Source organism: Anas platyrhynchos, chromosome 20 (genome assembly GCF_047663525.1).
Source record: "Anas platyrhynchos isolate ZD024472 breed Pekin duck chromosome 20, IASCAAS_PekinDuck_T2T, whole genome shotgun sequence".
NCBI lineage: Eukaryota > Metazoa > Chordata > Aves > Anseriformes > Anatidae > Anas > Anas platyrhynchos.
The window spans coordinates 3,183,959-3,196,861 of record NC_092606.1 but is presented as its reverse complement, the minus strand read 5'-3'; the positions used below and the strand labels follow the sequence as shown (position 1 = coordinate 3,196,861).

General features: G+C 38.9%; 1 protein-coding gene across 5 annotated transcripts in view; it reads left to right on the top strand.

Moving 5' to 3' along the window:
- Positions 1–12,903, top strand: part of VMP1 (vacuole membrane protein 1) — a 64,472-nt gene that overhangs the window by 32,610 nt on the left and 18,959 nt on the right. For all 5 annotated transcript variants that reach the window (XM_072026229.1, XM_027471793.3, XM_072026230.1 and 2 more), the window contains one exon: positions 12,143–12,223. In XM_072026229.1, the coding sequence (XP_071882330.1) occupies positions 12,143–12,223 (81 nt within the window). The remainder of the gene's footprint in view (positions 1–12,142; positions 12,224–12,903) is intronic.

Genomic DNA, 12,903 nt, shown 5'->3' with positions numbered 1-12,903 from the left:
AATTTTAAGCATAGTTTATCGCTGTTTGTCCTGTAATTGCAACTTCATCAACTGTTATGAAGTCTACTTTTAAATCGCGTAATACCAGTTGTTATTACCTACATCAGCCTCTCCCATTCCGCAAGTTTAAGCCTTATGCTTAGGAAAATGGGGGATGTGACAAGTGTCTCATGCCATGGAGACTACCACAAATGCTTTACATCAAATGACAGAAGCCTTCTTTCAGTATAAAGGTCTCCCTTCATCCAGCCTTTTTTGAAAGGCATGAAATTGGGTGTGTTAGATTTTAAAGAATAGCTTCCCCTTCTACTTCTGCTGAGCTGCTCTATGCCTACGAGGCAAAGCCAAATGGCTTGACGTTTTTGCGTGCGTGTGTTTTGTTTAGAAAGCTTGTTGCTGCTGTTTCTCAAAAACAATGGTAATTTTGAGAAACAGATGAGAATCTTCCATGGTGAGAATAGACTATGAATTTAACATCCAGCCTGAATGATCTGTAAGGGGGGAATGCGCTTGCTAGCTTGGCAGTTTAAAAAACAATAGGAAAAAAAGGAACTTAAAAGTATTAAACAGTTTAAAGTTTTAGTGCCCCATTCAAAATTGCACAGAGTAAAATATTATTTACTTTAAAGAGTCTAGTGATGGATTTTGTGTCATAAATTGCAAATCTAAGTGACCTGTCTCCTTGAGCGAGGTTTGGAGAAAACTCATTAGCCTGCAGATGATGTGTAAGGCTGCCTCGGACTTTCCATTAGCATACTTTAGAGAAAGCCCCTCATTTTAAAGGAACACTCACTTCTCCTTTCTGTGTGTCTCTCTGCATGCTGACCAACCCATCCTGGTTACATAAAGTGAGCTCCAGAGCTACTCTTGCCTCGTGGCTGCTCTTTTTAAAATCGGGTGACTTTGCCCTGGAGAAGGAGTGCGGTTTACAAGCAGGGCTTTTTTTTTTTTTTTTCTCCAAGCTGCACACAATGCAGAGCCCAGCATGCTATAGAAACAGAACAACTTGGCCCAGTTTAATACTTCAAACATTATTTATGAATTATACATGTTTAAAATGGCATTTGCTTGCTCTTAATTCTCTTCCAGTCAAACTCCAGAGCAATGGTGACTTGCATCAAAGCTGCCCTTGGAGCAGGAGGAGTATCTCCAGCGCAGCCGTTCAAACCAACCTCGCAATTAGGGGAAGTGAATCTGCTCCTTAGTGCTGGGGCAGCACATTGGTAATAACACAGTGCTAGCACAGCTCCATGTCTCCACACACACGTGCAGGGCTTTTGCTTTTTGACCGTTTAAGAGTTGCTGCTTGTGAAGTGCTCTCCTCTTTTCTCTGTCATGCTGAAGCACTTAAAGCTGACGGAGGTTTCTGGTGAAAATGAAGCTTGATGCCAGCTTCCCTCGAGGTACTTAGCGGTAATGCGTAATGCATGCGCCCGTGCAGTGTCACGGTGTGCTTTGCTAAGAGGAGAAATGCACCACTATCTATGCTGTATATCTAAGCCTTAATGACTGTAAGTGTTTGGGTTCATTAAGTAGCATATTTTGAAGAACTAATGATTTGCACATTAGGCTTTGCTTCTGTGCAGTATCCCTGCAGCCAAATCTCCATGTAAAAATATTTTCTAGTTGCCTGTGTTACTATCAGTCGCTGCTGTTTGTTTACTTCCCAAACTGCGTCTTGCCCTTGAAGGAATACAAACGTGAAAAAGGGTTAAATCCATAGAAGTGCTGGGATGCAGCAGGGCTCGTTGTAAAGGATTGAGTGCCATCTGCACACTGAATGCCGGTTGTTGCTGGGACCTGTTTTTGACTCCACTGAACCTTTACTGGTTGTGGTTTGTCTGGCCATCACATGACTTCTCTGAAAATTCCCCCTCCCCTCCATTTCCAGTAAACTGTTTGAACAGGAGTGACTCAGACTGAAACCAGCTTCCCTGTAACCACAGGGCTTGTTAAAGAATTTGTCAACGTGGACTCAAGAGGGTTTGTATTAAACTAAGCTGCAACTGCTTCGGTTTGCATTGCGTCAGGAGTTCCACCGAACAACTTCCTGCTCGGAGAGCCGGCTTCTTGTCTGCAAGGAGTTAAACTGATGAACTTTGCGATAGTGACAGTTAGACACATGCTAAACCCATCTTTCCAGCATTTCTGAAAGGTCTTGTGCCTTGAGCTGGATTGCTTTTCCACGTCCTAATGCGGGGTTTCTCTTTGCAGAAGCAGAACAAAGTAGGCTACCACACCCAGCCATGGTTACTGGGAGAACCCAGCACTGTGTTCTGACACGACACTGTGACTTCACTGAAATGGAATGATTAGGTTCGTCTAATAAGCAAAATGTTACTTAATTAGCAGCGTAAAGTGAGATCGCCAAATTAAAAATGGATCTCTCCCACGATTAAACTAACAATTAGTATCTGATAAGTTCCTGCCTGTAAAGGATTCCCTGGCTGCTGGCTGGTTTAATCAAAAGGCTTTAAGGGTATTCTTTAGAAGAAAAAAGAAGTTCGAGCAGACCACAAGCAGGCTTTTATAAAGTAGTTATGATAAAAATGGAAGTGGTAAAGTCGCGTACAATAACTGGAAAACATCGACTTCTTTTTTTTCTTTCCCAGAAATAACTTGTTTAAACCCAACATCAAATTCCGTTCATAATTTTCCTTGCTCATTCTTCCAGTCACCCCTTTTCCTCATCAGCTTCCTCTCTTTATTAATTGTGCCGTACAAGGAGGAGGTTGGTGTTTGGTCTAGGCTGCCTGATGGGTGGCCACCAGGAGGCTTGTCTGCACACCGCGCGTTCCTGCTGTTTGCTGGGTGCTTTTTGTTAATGCACGTATGGGAGGTCTCTCCCTGCTTTTATCTTGGCCCGTAATTAAATGTAAACTCAAAACTAATCAAAGCTTGAAGCTTCTCTCCAGAAACTTCGTACAAATGCTATAGCTTGAGAGTGAGACAGCAGACTGGTAGTAGTAAGCTAATAGCATAATGTGATGTTTTTCACAGAAAATATAATAAACTGTGCTGAACTATCAAGCATTAGCTTTACTTTAAATTGTTCACCAAAATTAGTGAGTTGAGATAACCTTTGGAATGGGTCAGTGAAAGCTTTAAGTAAGGGAACTGTTGTTACCAGGAACTTCCTCAGAAAAGGGGTAGCAAAGAGTTAAGATAGGCACAGGGTAGACAATAGGAGCTATGAGTAACAAATGTGTAAGCCACCTCCTTGCTGGATTTCTTTGGACACTGGCAAGAAAATAGGGCAGTCTTGTGCCTGCATTGTTCTATTCATTTGCACACCTGCTTACAGATAAGGAAAAAACAGCAACGAGGGTTTGCTAATGGTAATCTAGAGATGATTTTTTTCCATGTTCTTCTTTGAGCTGTTCTTTGTGATACCTCCGTTAGCTACAACTCATTTACAGGGCCCTCTGTCTTCTTAATATTTAGTGTGAAAGTACATAAATCAGTAACAGTCAAACCACTGAAGAAATCTGGATTACTTGGTAGTATTTTCACTTGGTTTGAGGCTGTTAGCTCAGAGGAATTTCTACACCAACAAATACCTCACTTTGCAGTAGAAATTAATATTTTAATAAAGATTATCACCAAGTTTATTGGAAGTCTTGCATGCTGCTTTTGTACTGCAGCTGTGGAGTATGGAGAAGCGCTCTGCCATTGGGTTTGCATGCCCTGTTCGCCCGGGTTGGCAATGGTTGGTACAACTTTCTAAGGGAACAAACTGGTCCTGGACAATTGTGTTTCACTCTTTCAGAGTCATATGGGCTTTTCTCAGCTCTCTGATCCGTACAAAAAAAGCAGCAGCTACTCAATAAACCTCTACAGCTTCGGTGAGGTGTTATGGGAGATTTGGATCAGAGGGGAGGAAAATAAAATTAGTTGTCTACATGTTTTCTAGGGAGTAAAGCTGGGGTGTTCCTGTCACATTGCTGCATAGGGCTCTTCTGAAACATTCAAGTTTGTCTCAATTTCATGGTTATATATAGTTTTTTTTTTAAAAAAAAAACTTTATATGGACAGATAAGTGGCTGCATTACAGTGCTAGAAAAGTAGCTTCTAAAATGCAGTTGACCTAGAAATACTTCAAAGAACAAGTTAAAGATTGGGATCTTAATTTTCTGATTTTCAATCAGAAGTTGGGGTCAGATGAGCTGCTTCAAAAATATTTTTTCCGGGAGAGCCTTCAGTAACTGATACAAATTAATTATGGTATCATAAGAAAACAGCAAGTTTTTTTTTCCTGCTTCAGACACTGTTTAAATATCTGTGTTGTACAAGAGTCTGGTATGCAGACCACTTCTCTGAGCTGTCTGGGAACCTCAGCTACTTCCCAGGGTGAACGAGCGAGAGGTATGCTTAGCGCTGCACATCTGCTGAGTAGGAAGACTTGCAAGTGCAAAAGGATTTGTCAGCTGTGTCTAGAAGTGCTCACTTTTATTACACAAGTGTTTTTTCTGTATATGGGCTTTCTTCCTTAACTTATTTTTAAATTCCCTATGGGGCAAGAATATAGTTGGTTTTTTTGACTGACTTTGGTGACTTCAGCTTTGCTTTGTAAGGGATTGGAAAGGTCAGTCTATTTGTCTGGTTATCAAAAGTTGCTTCCTTTCTCGATGATGATGGCTGAAGTAAAGTGACTTGCTTAATTCTAGACATCTTGTATCCTTTTTTTTTTTTTTTTTGCAGTGCCTGAATTTTAAACCCCCCAAAATAGGACTTTATAACTTAAATAAATAAAAAAAAAAAGTTGACAATGTCCTGGCATGGCGCTGTACACATCATGTCACTGTAACTAGCTTGGCAGACCTGTGGCCATAATAGCTAATTGCAGTTGCAGCCCTGAGATAAACGAGCCCTCGCTGTGCAGCTGCAGTGGTATTTTAGGCAGCCAGTACGTTGGTGGAGGCACTGCCAGCACACACTTTCAACTGTAGAAGCAAAGGCTGCAGAGGTCAACGTGTGATGTGTGGGAACTGGAGTGATAGGATGTTCTGCTGCTTCATTCTTCTCTCTGGAGGTGGCTGCTCCTATCTCGTTCTGGAATCACGGAAGAATGCATCCTGGAAGGGACCTTAGGCAGTCTTTGTCCAAATTTTGCTCCAAGCAGGGTCAGCTATGAGATAAGGTCAGGTTCCTTGGGTATTACCAAGTCTGGTCTTGAAAACCTCCATGGCTGGAGATGGCATCACCTGTCTGGGTGTTCTGTTCTGAAGCTGGACTGTCCTAGTGGCTTTGCCGCCTCCAGGATTTTATTTAATGCCTTCATGCACCACTATAAAACTGAAGTGTCCCAGGGCACGTGTAGCTTCATGCCACTGCACAGACCTGGCATGTGGATTGGAGCAGAGAGGTGGCAGTGGATGTGGTAAGAGGTACTGCTCTGTAGGACACATGATAAGACAGAAACAACATTCTTCCTCTTCCTTCAGACTGCCACTGATGGCAATGTCACCCTCTTAACATCCAAGCATCCTCAAGAATTTGAATACAAACAGGTGTGGAAGTAGATCTGTGTATTTCCCTCAACAGTGTGTGCTCAGTGTCCTGGTCCTAGCAAAGGCTAGTAGAGGAATTCACCTGTATGTTTGTTTCCCTTGGGATTTGTATATAGTACCTACTCATCCTTGCGTACAAATATTCTGAATAATGCTTTGAAATCTCATTAACTTCACGTCATTAAAGTGCCTCTATCAAAGATTTGAAGAAGTTTTGTAGGTACTGCTCTTTGTCTTTCTATAGTGCTTCAGTAAACCTACAAAGGCGAGGTCCCCGTTTCATTGCTGTTCATCCTACTTCATATTGTAATATCTGAAACTGTGTTTTCATCTTCAACTTGGACATGTATTTCTCTTGTAACTTACCCATATGATTACACTATTCCTTGTCCAGATTCAGTGTCTCAGAAAAAAAAAGTCTTCTTGTGAAGTACAGTTTATTTTTATTTATTTTCTCAGGCTTAGAATTCAAGCCCTTCCTCCTACCACAGGATGTCTGTCCTGTGCTTGTCACATACAAATACCTTTTGTCAAACTTCAGTGCTTGCTCTGCCACCTTCCCTTTGCTGCTTTCAATAATTCTTGAAAACCTTTTTTTAACTTCGTGTTTTGGCAGCTCATTTTCCAATGTTTAGGGCCTTTCTTCCCCAGAGTTTCTAGCGATAAGTAAGTTTAAACCTTACCTCTCACACCCTCTTCTCTCCAGGTATCAAGATGGAAATAGCCCCTTTTCAGTTTGCACCTTACTTGCATTAACCTGGAAGTATTTTTGGGGAAAACTAGAGCAGAGGCTCAGGACCACAGCCATTCCCAGACACATTCAGACACTGAGAGTCACCGCAGCTGAGGGAGCAGGAGATCAGTACCGCCGTGCACCGCTGTCAGAATATTCCTCTTGGCAGCTTACTGGAGCCTTACTCAGACCTGTCACCTTTGATGTCTTGCAGGAGACGTATGGAATGGGTTCTCTGGTCGCTGAGTAATGAGCTATTTGCAGCGATAGGCACTGGCTATCAACTGTATCTTGGTCTCTGTTCCCTTCATCTTAACTCCAGGTTCCTGCGTTGATCATTAAACATAGCTGCTGAGCTGCTGCTTTCTTAGCAGGGATGTGTGGTGTAACCTCTCAGCCCATAGGTAGCTATCTGCCTTCTTGAAAACTGCTCTTCTGCAGTTAATATGTTATTTCAATGAGTTAATAATTCTTCCCAGTCCTCTGAAATTCTAGAATTCATTGCCTAACCACAAATGGTCATTCTCCCATAAGTTGTGTTTGATTCCATTGTGTTGTAATAGAAAGCCAGAAGAAACAAAATATTGTGCAGCTCATTTTTAACATAACTCAGATTTTTACATGAAAAGGAGCACTGTCTTTGTAGGCAGCTTTTTAAATGTTAAGGAATTTATAATTTTAATAATCTGAGACGGTAGCTGCACATGTTGTCTTCAGTCTTCGGAGAAGAATGTTCTCCTCTGAAGATTATTATTTGTATAATTAAACTTAGTTTCTGCTAAGAAAAATACTGTATCCATAACATGTATTAGGCTCAAATGCTGGGGGATTATCTGCTTCTTCCTCATGTGCAAGTTGTGCCTTCGCATCAAGGGAGCCTGCTGGCAGCAGGATAAATGCCCTTCTTTACAGCAGCTTTGCTGTCATTGTTTGTAGTGGACCTGTTCCATCGAGGTGCAACACATTCACTTCAGATCCCTGTTTCTCTGTCTTGATATCATTTTGATGTTAATTCATGATTTTTTTGTTAGAGTAGCAGATCTGGCATAACCCATCCCAAGCCTTCCAGAAATCTATTTTGGACTTGTAAAGGCTGCCATTTAAGGCAAAGTAATTAATATCCTACTTCAGTAACTGCATTCACACTGGCATCACTGATTTTCCCCAGTCCTGTGTTATGGCACTGCTCTTATTAGTAGAGAATGCATGCACTATGAAATTGTGATTGATTTTAGCGTCGTTCTTACAATACTACCTCCCCATCCTTACTGGCCTCCTCCTTATTGGTATATTGGTGGCTATAGCACGTTTACAATTTATTTGTAAAGTATTTAATGTATTTATCACAGAAAAAAAATGGGTAGTGAAATGTTCTTGTGGACCACAAATCAAACTCTCTCTGGATTGCCTCTTTCAGAGGCTGACAGCTGTCATCAAGGAAGGTTGGTTGGACTCACAGCTTTCTTGATGCTCCTAACAACTGATTGCAACTTTGTTAGAAAATAAGCTGTTATATTGCACAATCGTCCCTCTTCGTAGTCTTTCAAGGGAGTAACTTCTGTGAACAGCAAATTGTGACCATTCTGTGTTCTGATACTGTATCAATGTTATGAAAGGAAAAAGGATCAAAATTATTTTTTTCTGCTAGAGCTTGATAACTAAATCCAGTGAAACAATCATCATTTACAGAAATTAATTTGATGATTTACAATCATCAAATACAGAAAAGCTTGTGCATTTTATTTTACAATGAAGGCAGAAAGAAGAACTAAAGATTTAAATTATAAATGGAAGCAAGATAAAGTAGAAGAACAAGGTGAAGCCTCGTAGCTAAAAATGAGTGTGTCCGTTCACTTTTTTCCAGCAGCAGGACTGTTTTCTGGGGGTAAGTGGTCCATTCTTGAGGACTATGGCTCTACTCGAAGCTGTATCACAATGCAGCGTTTACTTAGCAGCAAACCATGTAATTTCTCTTTACTAGATCCATTTAGGTTTGGAGGTTTAGGAGAGTTTTTTTTTTTGCTTCTCGAACACAGTAATGAAATGCTGTTATCAATAAAATGTGCCATTTTACTAAAGGCAGATATGAAGCAAGCTTCCTCAAGCCGCCAGCTGAGACTTGTGAATCAGTATTTCAGCACTGACCTTTTTATGCCTCTTATTTCCATTCCAGTTCTTGAGATCTGATGATTAACCCAATGAAGTAATGTTTAATCATTTAACCTTCCTTTGCCTGTATTGCAGCAGTCACAGGAAATCTATTTCCAAACCAAAAAAAAAAAAAAGAACAAATCATCTTTGAAAGGAACATAGTGAGCAAAAGTATCCTGAAATGTTGTAGCGAATGAATCATATTAGCTGAGAGTCGAGTCCAGTCTAGATACTTTAATTTTGGGGGAATATGTTTTGCCTGTAAGTAGCTGAACTTTTATGTCTTTTTAATATTTTTTTTAAAGCAGTAAGTTATGAAAGTTGTTTTGCTTTAATTTCTAAAAAAAAATTAAAGATTATTCCCTATGCAGGATTTAAAACAGAAAAAAATATATTGTGAAATAGGTAAAAGTTGTGAAACTGATGATTGTATTCTCTGAGAAATGAAACTTTTAAGGGTTTTTATTATTGCAGATGTTGCAAAGATTTGACAAATGAAATTTAAGGAAGCAACCAAACAGAACTATTTCTTAACTCGTTTACATTAAAGTAAGGGTAAAAACTGCAAATATATGTCTGTAGTAACCCTGATGTGTATGTTGCCATGCAAATTATTTGTATCTGTGATTACATTAGATCATGACAAATAAGAAAAAAAAATCCTAAGGTTATCTCTCTTGGCTTATTTGGAAAGTTTGAAAAAGGAAGGCAAATTGCAAGTTCCTCACTGAAATTTTAAGTGCAGTAGCTGTGCTTTCCATGGAGCACTTCATAATAGATAATGAATGTAAAATAAAATAACAAGAACTTGAGGAAACAATCTGGGTAAAAACTTAAATAATAATAATAATAAAAATATGAATTAATAAGGTAAGAAAAATGTTTGTAGTGTTTTTTGAGACAAATTTATTTGTTAGGCTTTTTTCAACACTTTGATTATTGTTTTCAAAGCAAAAAATGTCTTGCTGGAGATAAAGTTTTAAGGCAGCCTTCATTTTGCACTAGTCTAGACATCTCATGAGGGAAGCTGTTTATTTTTAAGAAATGTGATGAAAAATGTGTTGTGCTTACACTAGGTTAATACAATCTATTAGTAATTGTAATAATAAATAGTTTATTAAACCGTCTGCACTGCCAGTGTTAACTTGTGAGAGTTTCTTTCCAGTTCCAGCCTGTGAGCATTAATACAACAGTGTCCTAGCAAAATACAGTCCTTAGGATAATGGGTAAATATGTTAAAATTAGACTAGAAACTACTTCCTTGAAGTATATCATGGGTGTATCTGAATAATTTGTATTAATAATGTATTGTTTTAAATATACTGTATTAGATTTATAGAGCTGTGAAAACTTTTAGATTGGCTTATTGAAGTGCAAATGTTGTTGTAACCCCATGAGCATTGTGAAATGGTGAAAAAAGTAGGAACTGAAACTCTCATGGTCACATTCAGCCCTGTTAGTACGGAGGAGACATCTTATGAAATCCCTACAGAGATGGCACTGCTTTTTCAGTTCATCTTTGCAAAAAAAAAAAAAAATCTGCCATTGAAAGGACAGTGGTACTGAAAAAGTACACTGAAGCATAACTTTTTAAACTAAATAGTAGAGAAACTGAAAATGTATTTCTGCTTTTGCACTTGGTCAGGAGTTAGAATCCCTGTTATCCCTTCGTGTGCCACGTTTAATTGCCTTTATTGAGAGCTCTGTGATCACACTTGAGAGTCTCGCATCCTTTTCAGTTCATGTCCTAAATCCTCAGTGGGATTTAGGACATTGCTGCTGACCCGTTATCTGTGCTCGTATGTTAGCTTGCTGTGGTTTTATTTACTAACTAGAAAATAATGATGAGGGAATTTTAGTTTGGGTAGGAACTGCCCTTGATGTTGCAAGATCTTTGGATGTAGTTCACTGCTAAGCTATCGTTTTTTGTTACAAATGACAATTTTTGCAAAAATGCACTCTTAACTGAAAAGCATTAAAACTGTACTTTCTGTCTCAGGCAGGCATCCCCTAGACCTGTTTGTACTAACATAAGCTCAAGAGGTTGGGATCAGCCCCCCCAGGAGCAGGTTTTGGTTATTCGTGCATACTGCACGTATCCTAGAAGTTAAATAGAATAATATCAGGAACTGCTTTTTGACACAGTGTAAATATTTCATTGTGTTCCATTTTGCAATAAGACATTCATGGGCTGGATCATGTAATCCTGAATTGTTACTCTGGGTTGAAGATAGCAAATTTGCCCCGTGGAGGATATTCCAAAAGCCTTTTGTATTCTCCTCAGGTTAAAAATGTCCCAGTGGAAGATGTAGGAAGTCTCGTTTATTTGGCTTTTTTCTTTAAATTACAGTATTTATTTTTTTGTTCAAGTATGAGCTATAAATAATATAATTATTCTGATATTAATAATAATTGTTTTTAATTTAAGAATTTAACTATTTTTAAAGCTTTGAAATGGTGAACAGTTACCACTTGAAAAGAGTGTAAAATCATACCAAATGGCCTTCTCACAGATTTTTTAAATCTGGCATTAAAAGTTATGTCAGTTCTGTAGATTAGAATTTAATAGGAATGTGAAGTAATTGTAATTTACTTGCACTGGTATGGAGTAATGATGGTTTCAACAGAATTGTAACAAAGTTAAAATTGCATAAATTGAATTCTTCTGGATTATCTTGTAGTTATCTTGCATTAATTACTGATGTGGTACTTCCTTGTTAAATTTATCTTAACAGTGTTGTACAACATACAAATCATTGAATATTGTTCCTGGAAAATCATTACATATTAGATATTCATTACATATTGGTAGATTTTTAATCTTTTTTAATAATTTATTTTTAAAGCTAGCTTTTACCAAAGATACTCAGCCTTGTGTAACTATTGTTGCCAAGCCTGAGCAGATAACATTGACCCTGTTTTTAACTTCTTGGACAGTTTTACTTTGCAAGAATTTTATTCTCCTGAAATCACTTCTCACATTCAAATGAATTTAAGCTGCTTGTGAGAAATCTTTATTTTTGCTTTTCAAAAATGTTTACTATTTGTGGTAAACTTTGAGACTCTTGAGTTTGCCATGAATATGCTTGAAATTTGTGATCACAAAATTAAAGTAGGCAACATGTTCATAGTCTGACTTCATAAAGAATAGCTCAGATGTTACATGGTCAGCCACCTTTGTTTCTTTTCGAGTAGTCTAGGTTTAACTCCACAGATTTAATGAACTTTACAGACCTGCTTTAGAGAGAACCTAGAGTTAGCTGTTCTGAAAAAGAACCTGGGTTTGCAAACAGATAATGGCATATTGTATTCTTTGTGTTTTGAGAAAGTACCTTTTTATCATTGTAGATGGTATTGAAGGAATTAATTCCCTCTCTTTGCTTAAGGAATAAGGTAATAGTGGAATAGTGGCACTGGCAATTCAGAGAGAGGTGGAAAGAAGTACTAGAAACCTGTTTCCATAGTAAAGTGAACTTAGTGCCACTTGCAGAGTTTGACGAACCAAATCTGTAAGGAAAACTAAAAACTCACTACATGTGGGTGGTCAGATTTTCACACCAAGCATCGTCAATTTCTCTTTCTTCCCTCTAAGCCCAGAACTTCAAACTGACTTTGTTTTTGTTGCAAAAATTCATCCAACTGCAAATCGGAAAATCCCAAAGCATGGAGGACGTTGCAAGCACATACACTCTGAGGTGTGTTCATTTGGGGTTTTGCCTCATTAATGCCTTTGTTTTCTTGTTGGCAGGATTTTGCTTCCCGGGCTAAACTGGCTGTCCAGAACCTGGTGCAGAAAGTTGGGTTCTTCGGCATTTTGGCCTGCGCTTCAGTAAGTTCATTTCACTAACAGGGGGGTTGTAGTCACAGATGGTACTGCAGCGAAGTTAATGCTGTGAACTGTGGGTTGCTTTATTTGAGTCCATATAAATCTTCACATCTTGTTTGTTATTTCTGTGTTTTCTGTGGTGCTTAGGGATGTGGGATGGTTGTGGTACTGGCGAGTACAATAGCATGGAGAAACTCCAGTCCTAGATTAGTACCAAACCCAGGGAATTCTGCATAAATGCACAGCTAACAGTTGCTATCCCTTTCATCAGCTTTACCGTTGGGCTTCTTGACACTCATTCTCCTTGACAAATAGTGAATTTAGAATAGTCCTACTTGTGCTACTGTGCAAGAGGGATCCCTTGAGTTTTTGGGTGGCTTTTTTTTTTTGAAAGATAGAGCAATTCCTAAAACTGAAGAAGTTTCTGATGTTTCTGTTTCAGACAAGGCATGTTCCTGCCATTAGTTTGAGGCCATGTCTTCTCTAACAGAGGCAAATGCTCACTGCTCTGTTAGTGGGTGTTTGGCAGATCAAATTGTATGCCCTAGCTCCCCTGACAGCTATCCTCTTGTGACTTTCCCAGCCCAGATTGTTACCTGGCAGGGTACAGCAAGAGCTAGGCTGTTAACCTCTAGTATCTGCTGGAGCTGTATTATTTCTTTAGATGCGTGTCCTGTATCTTA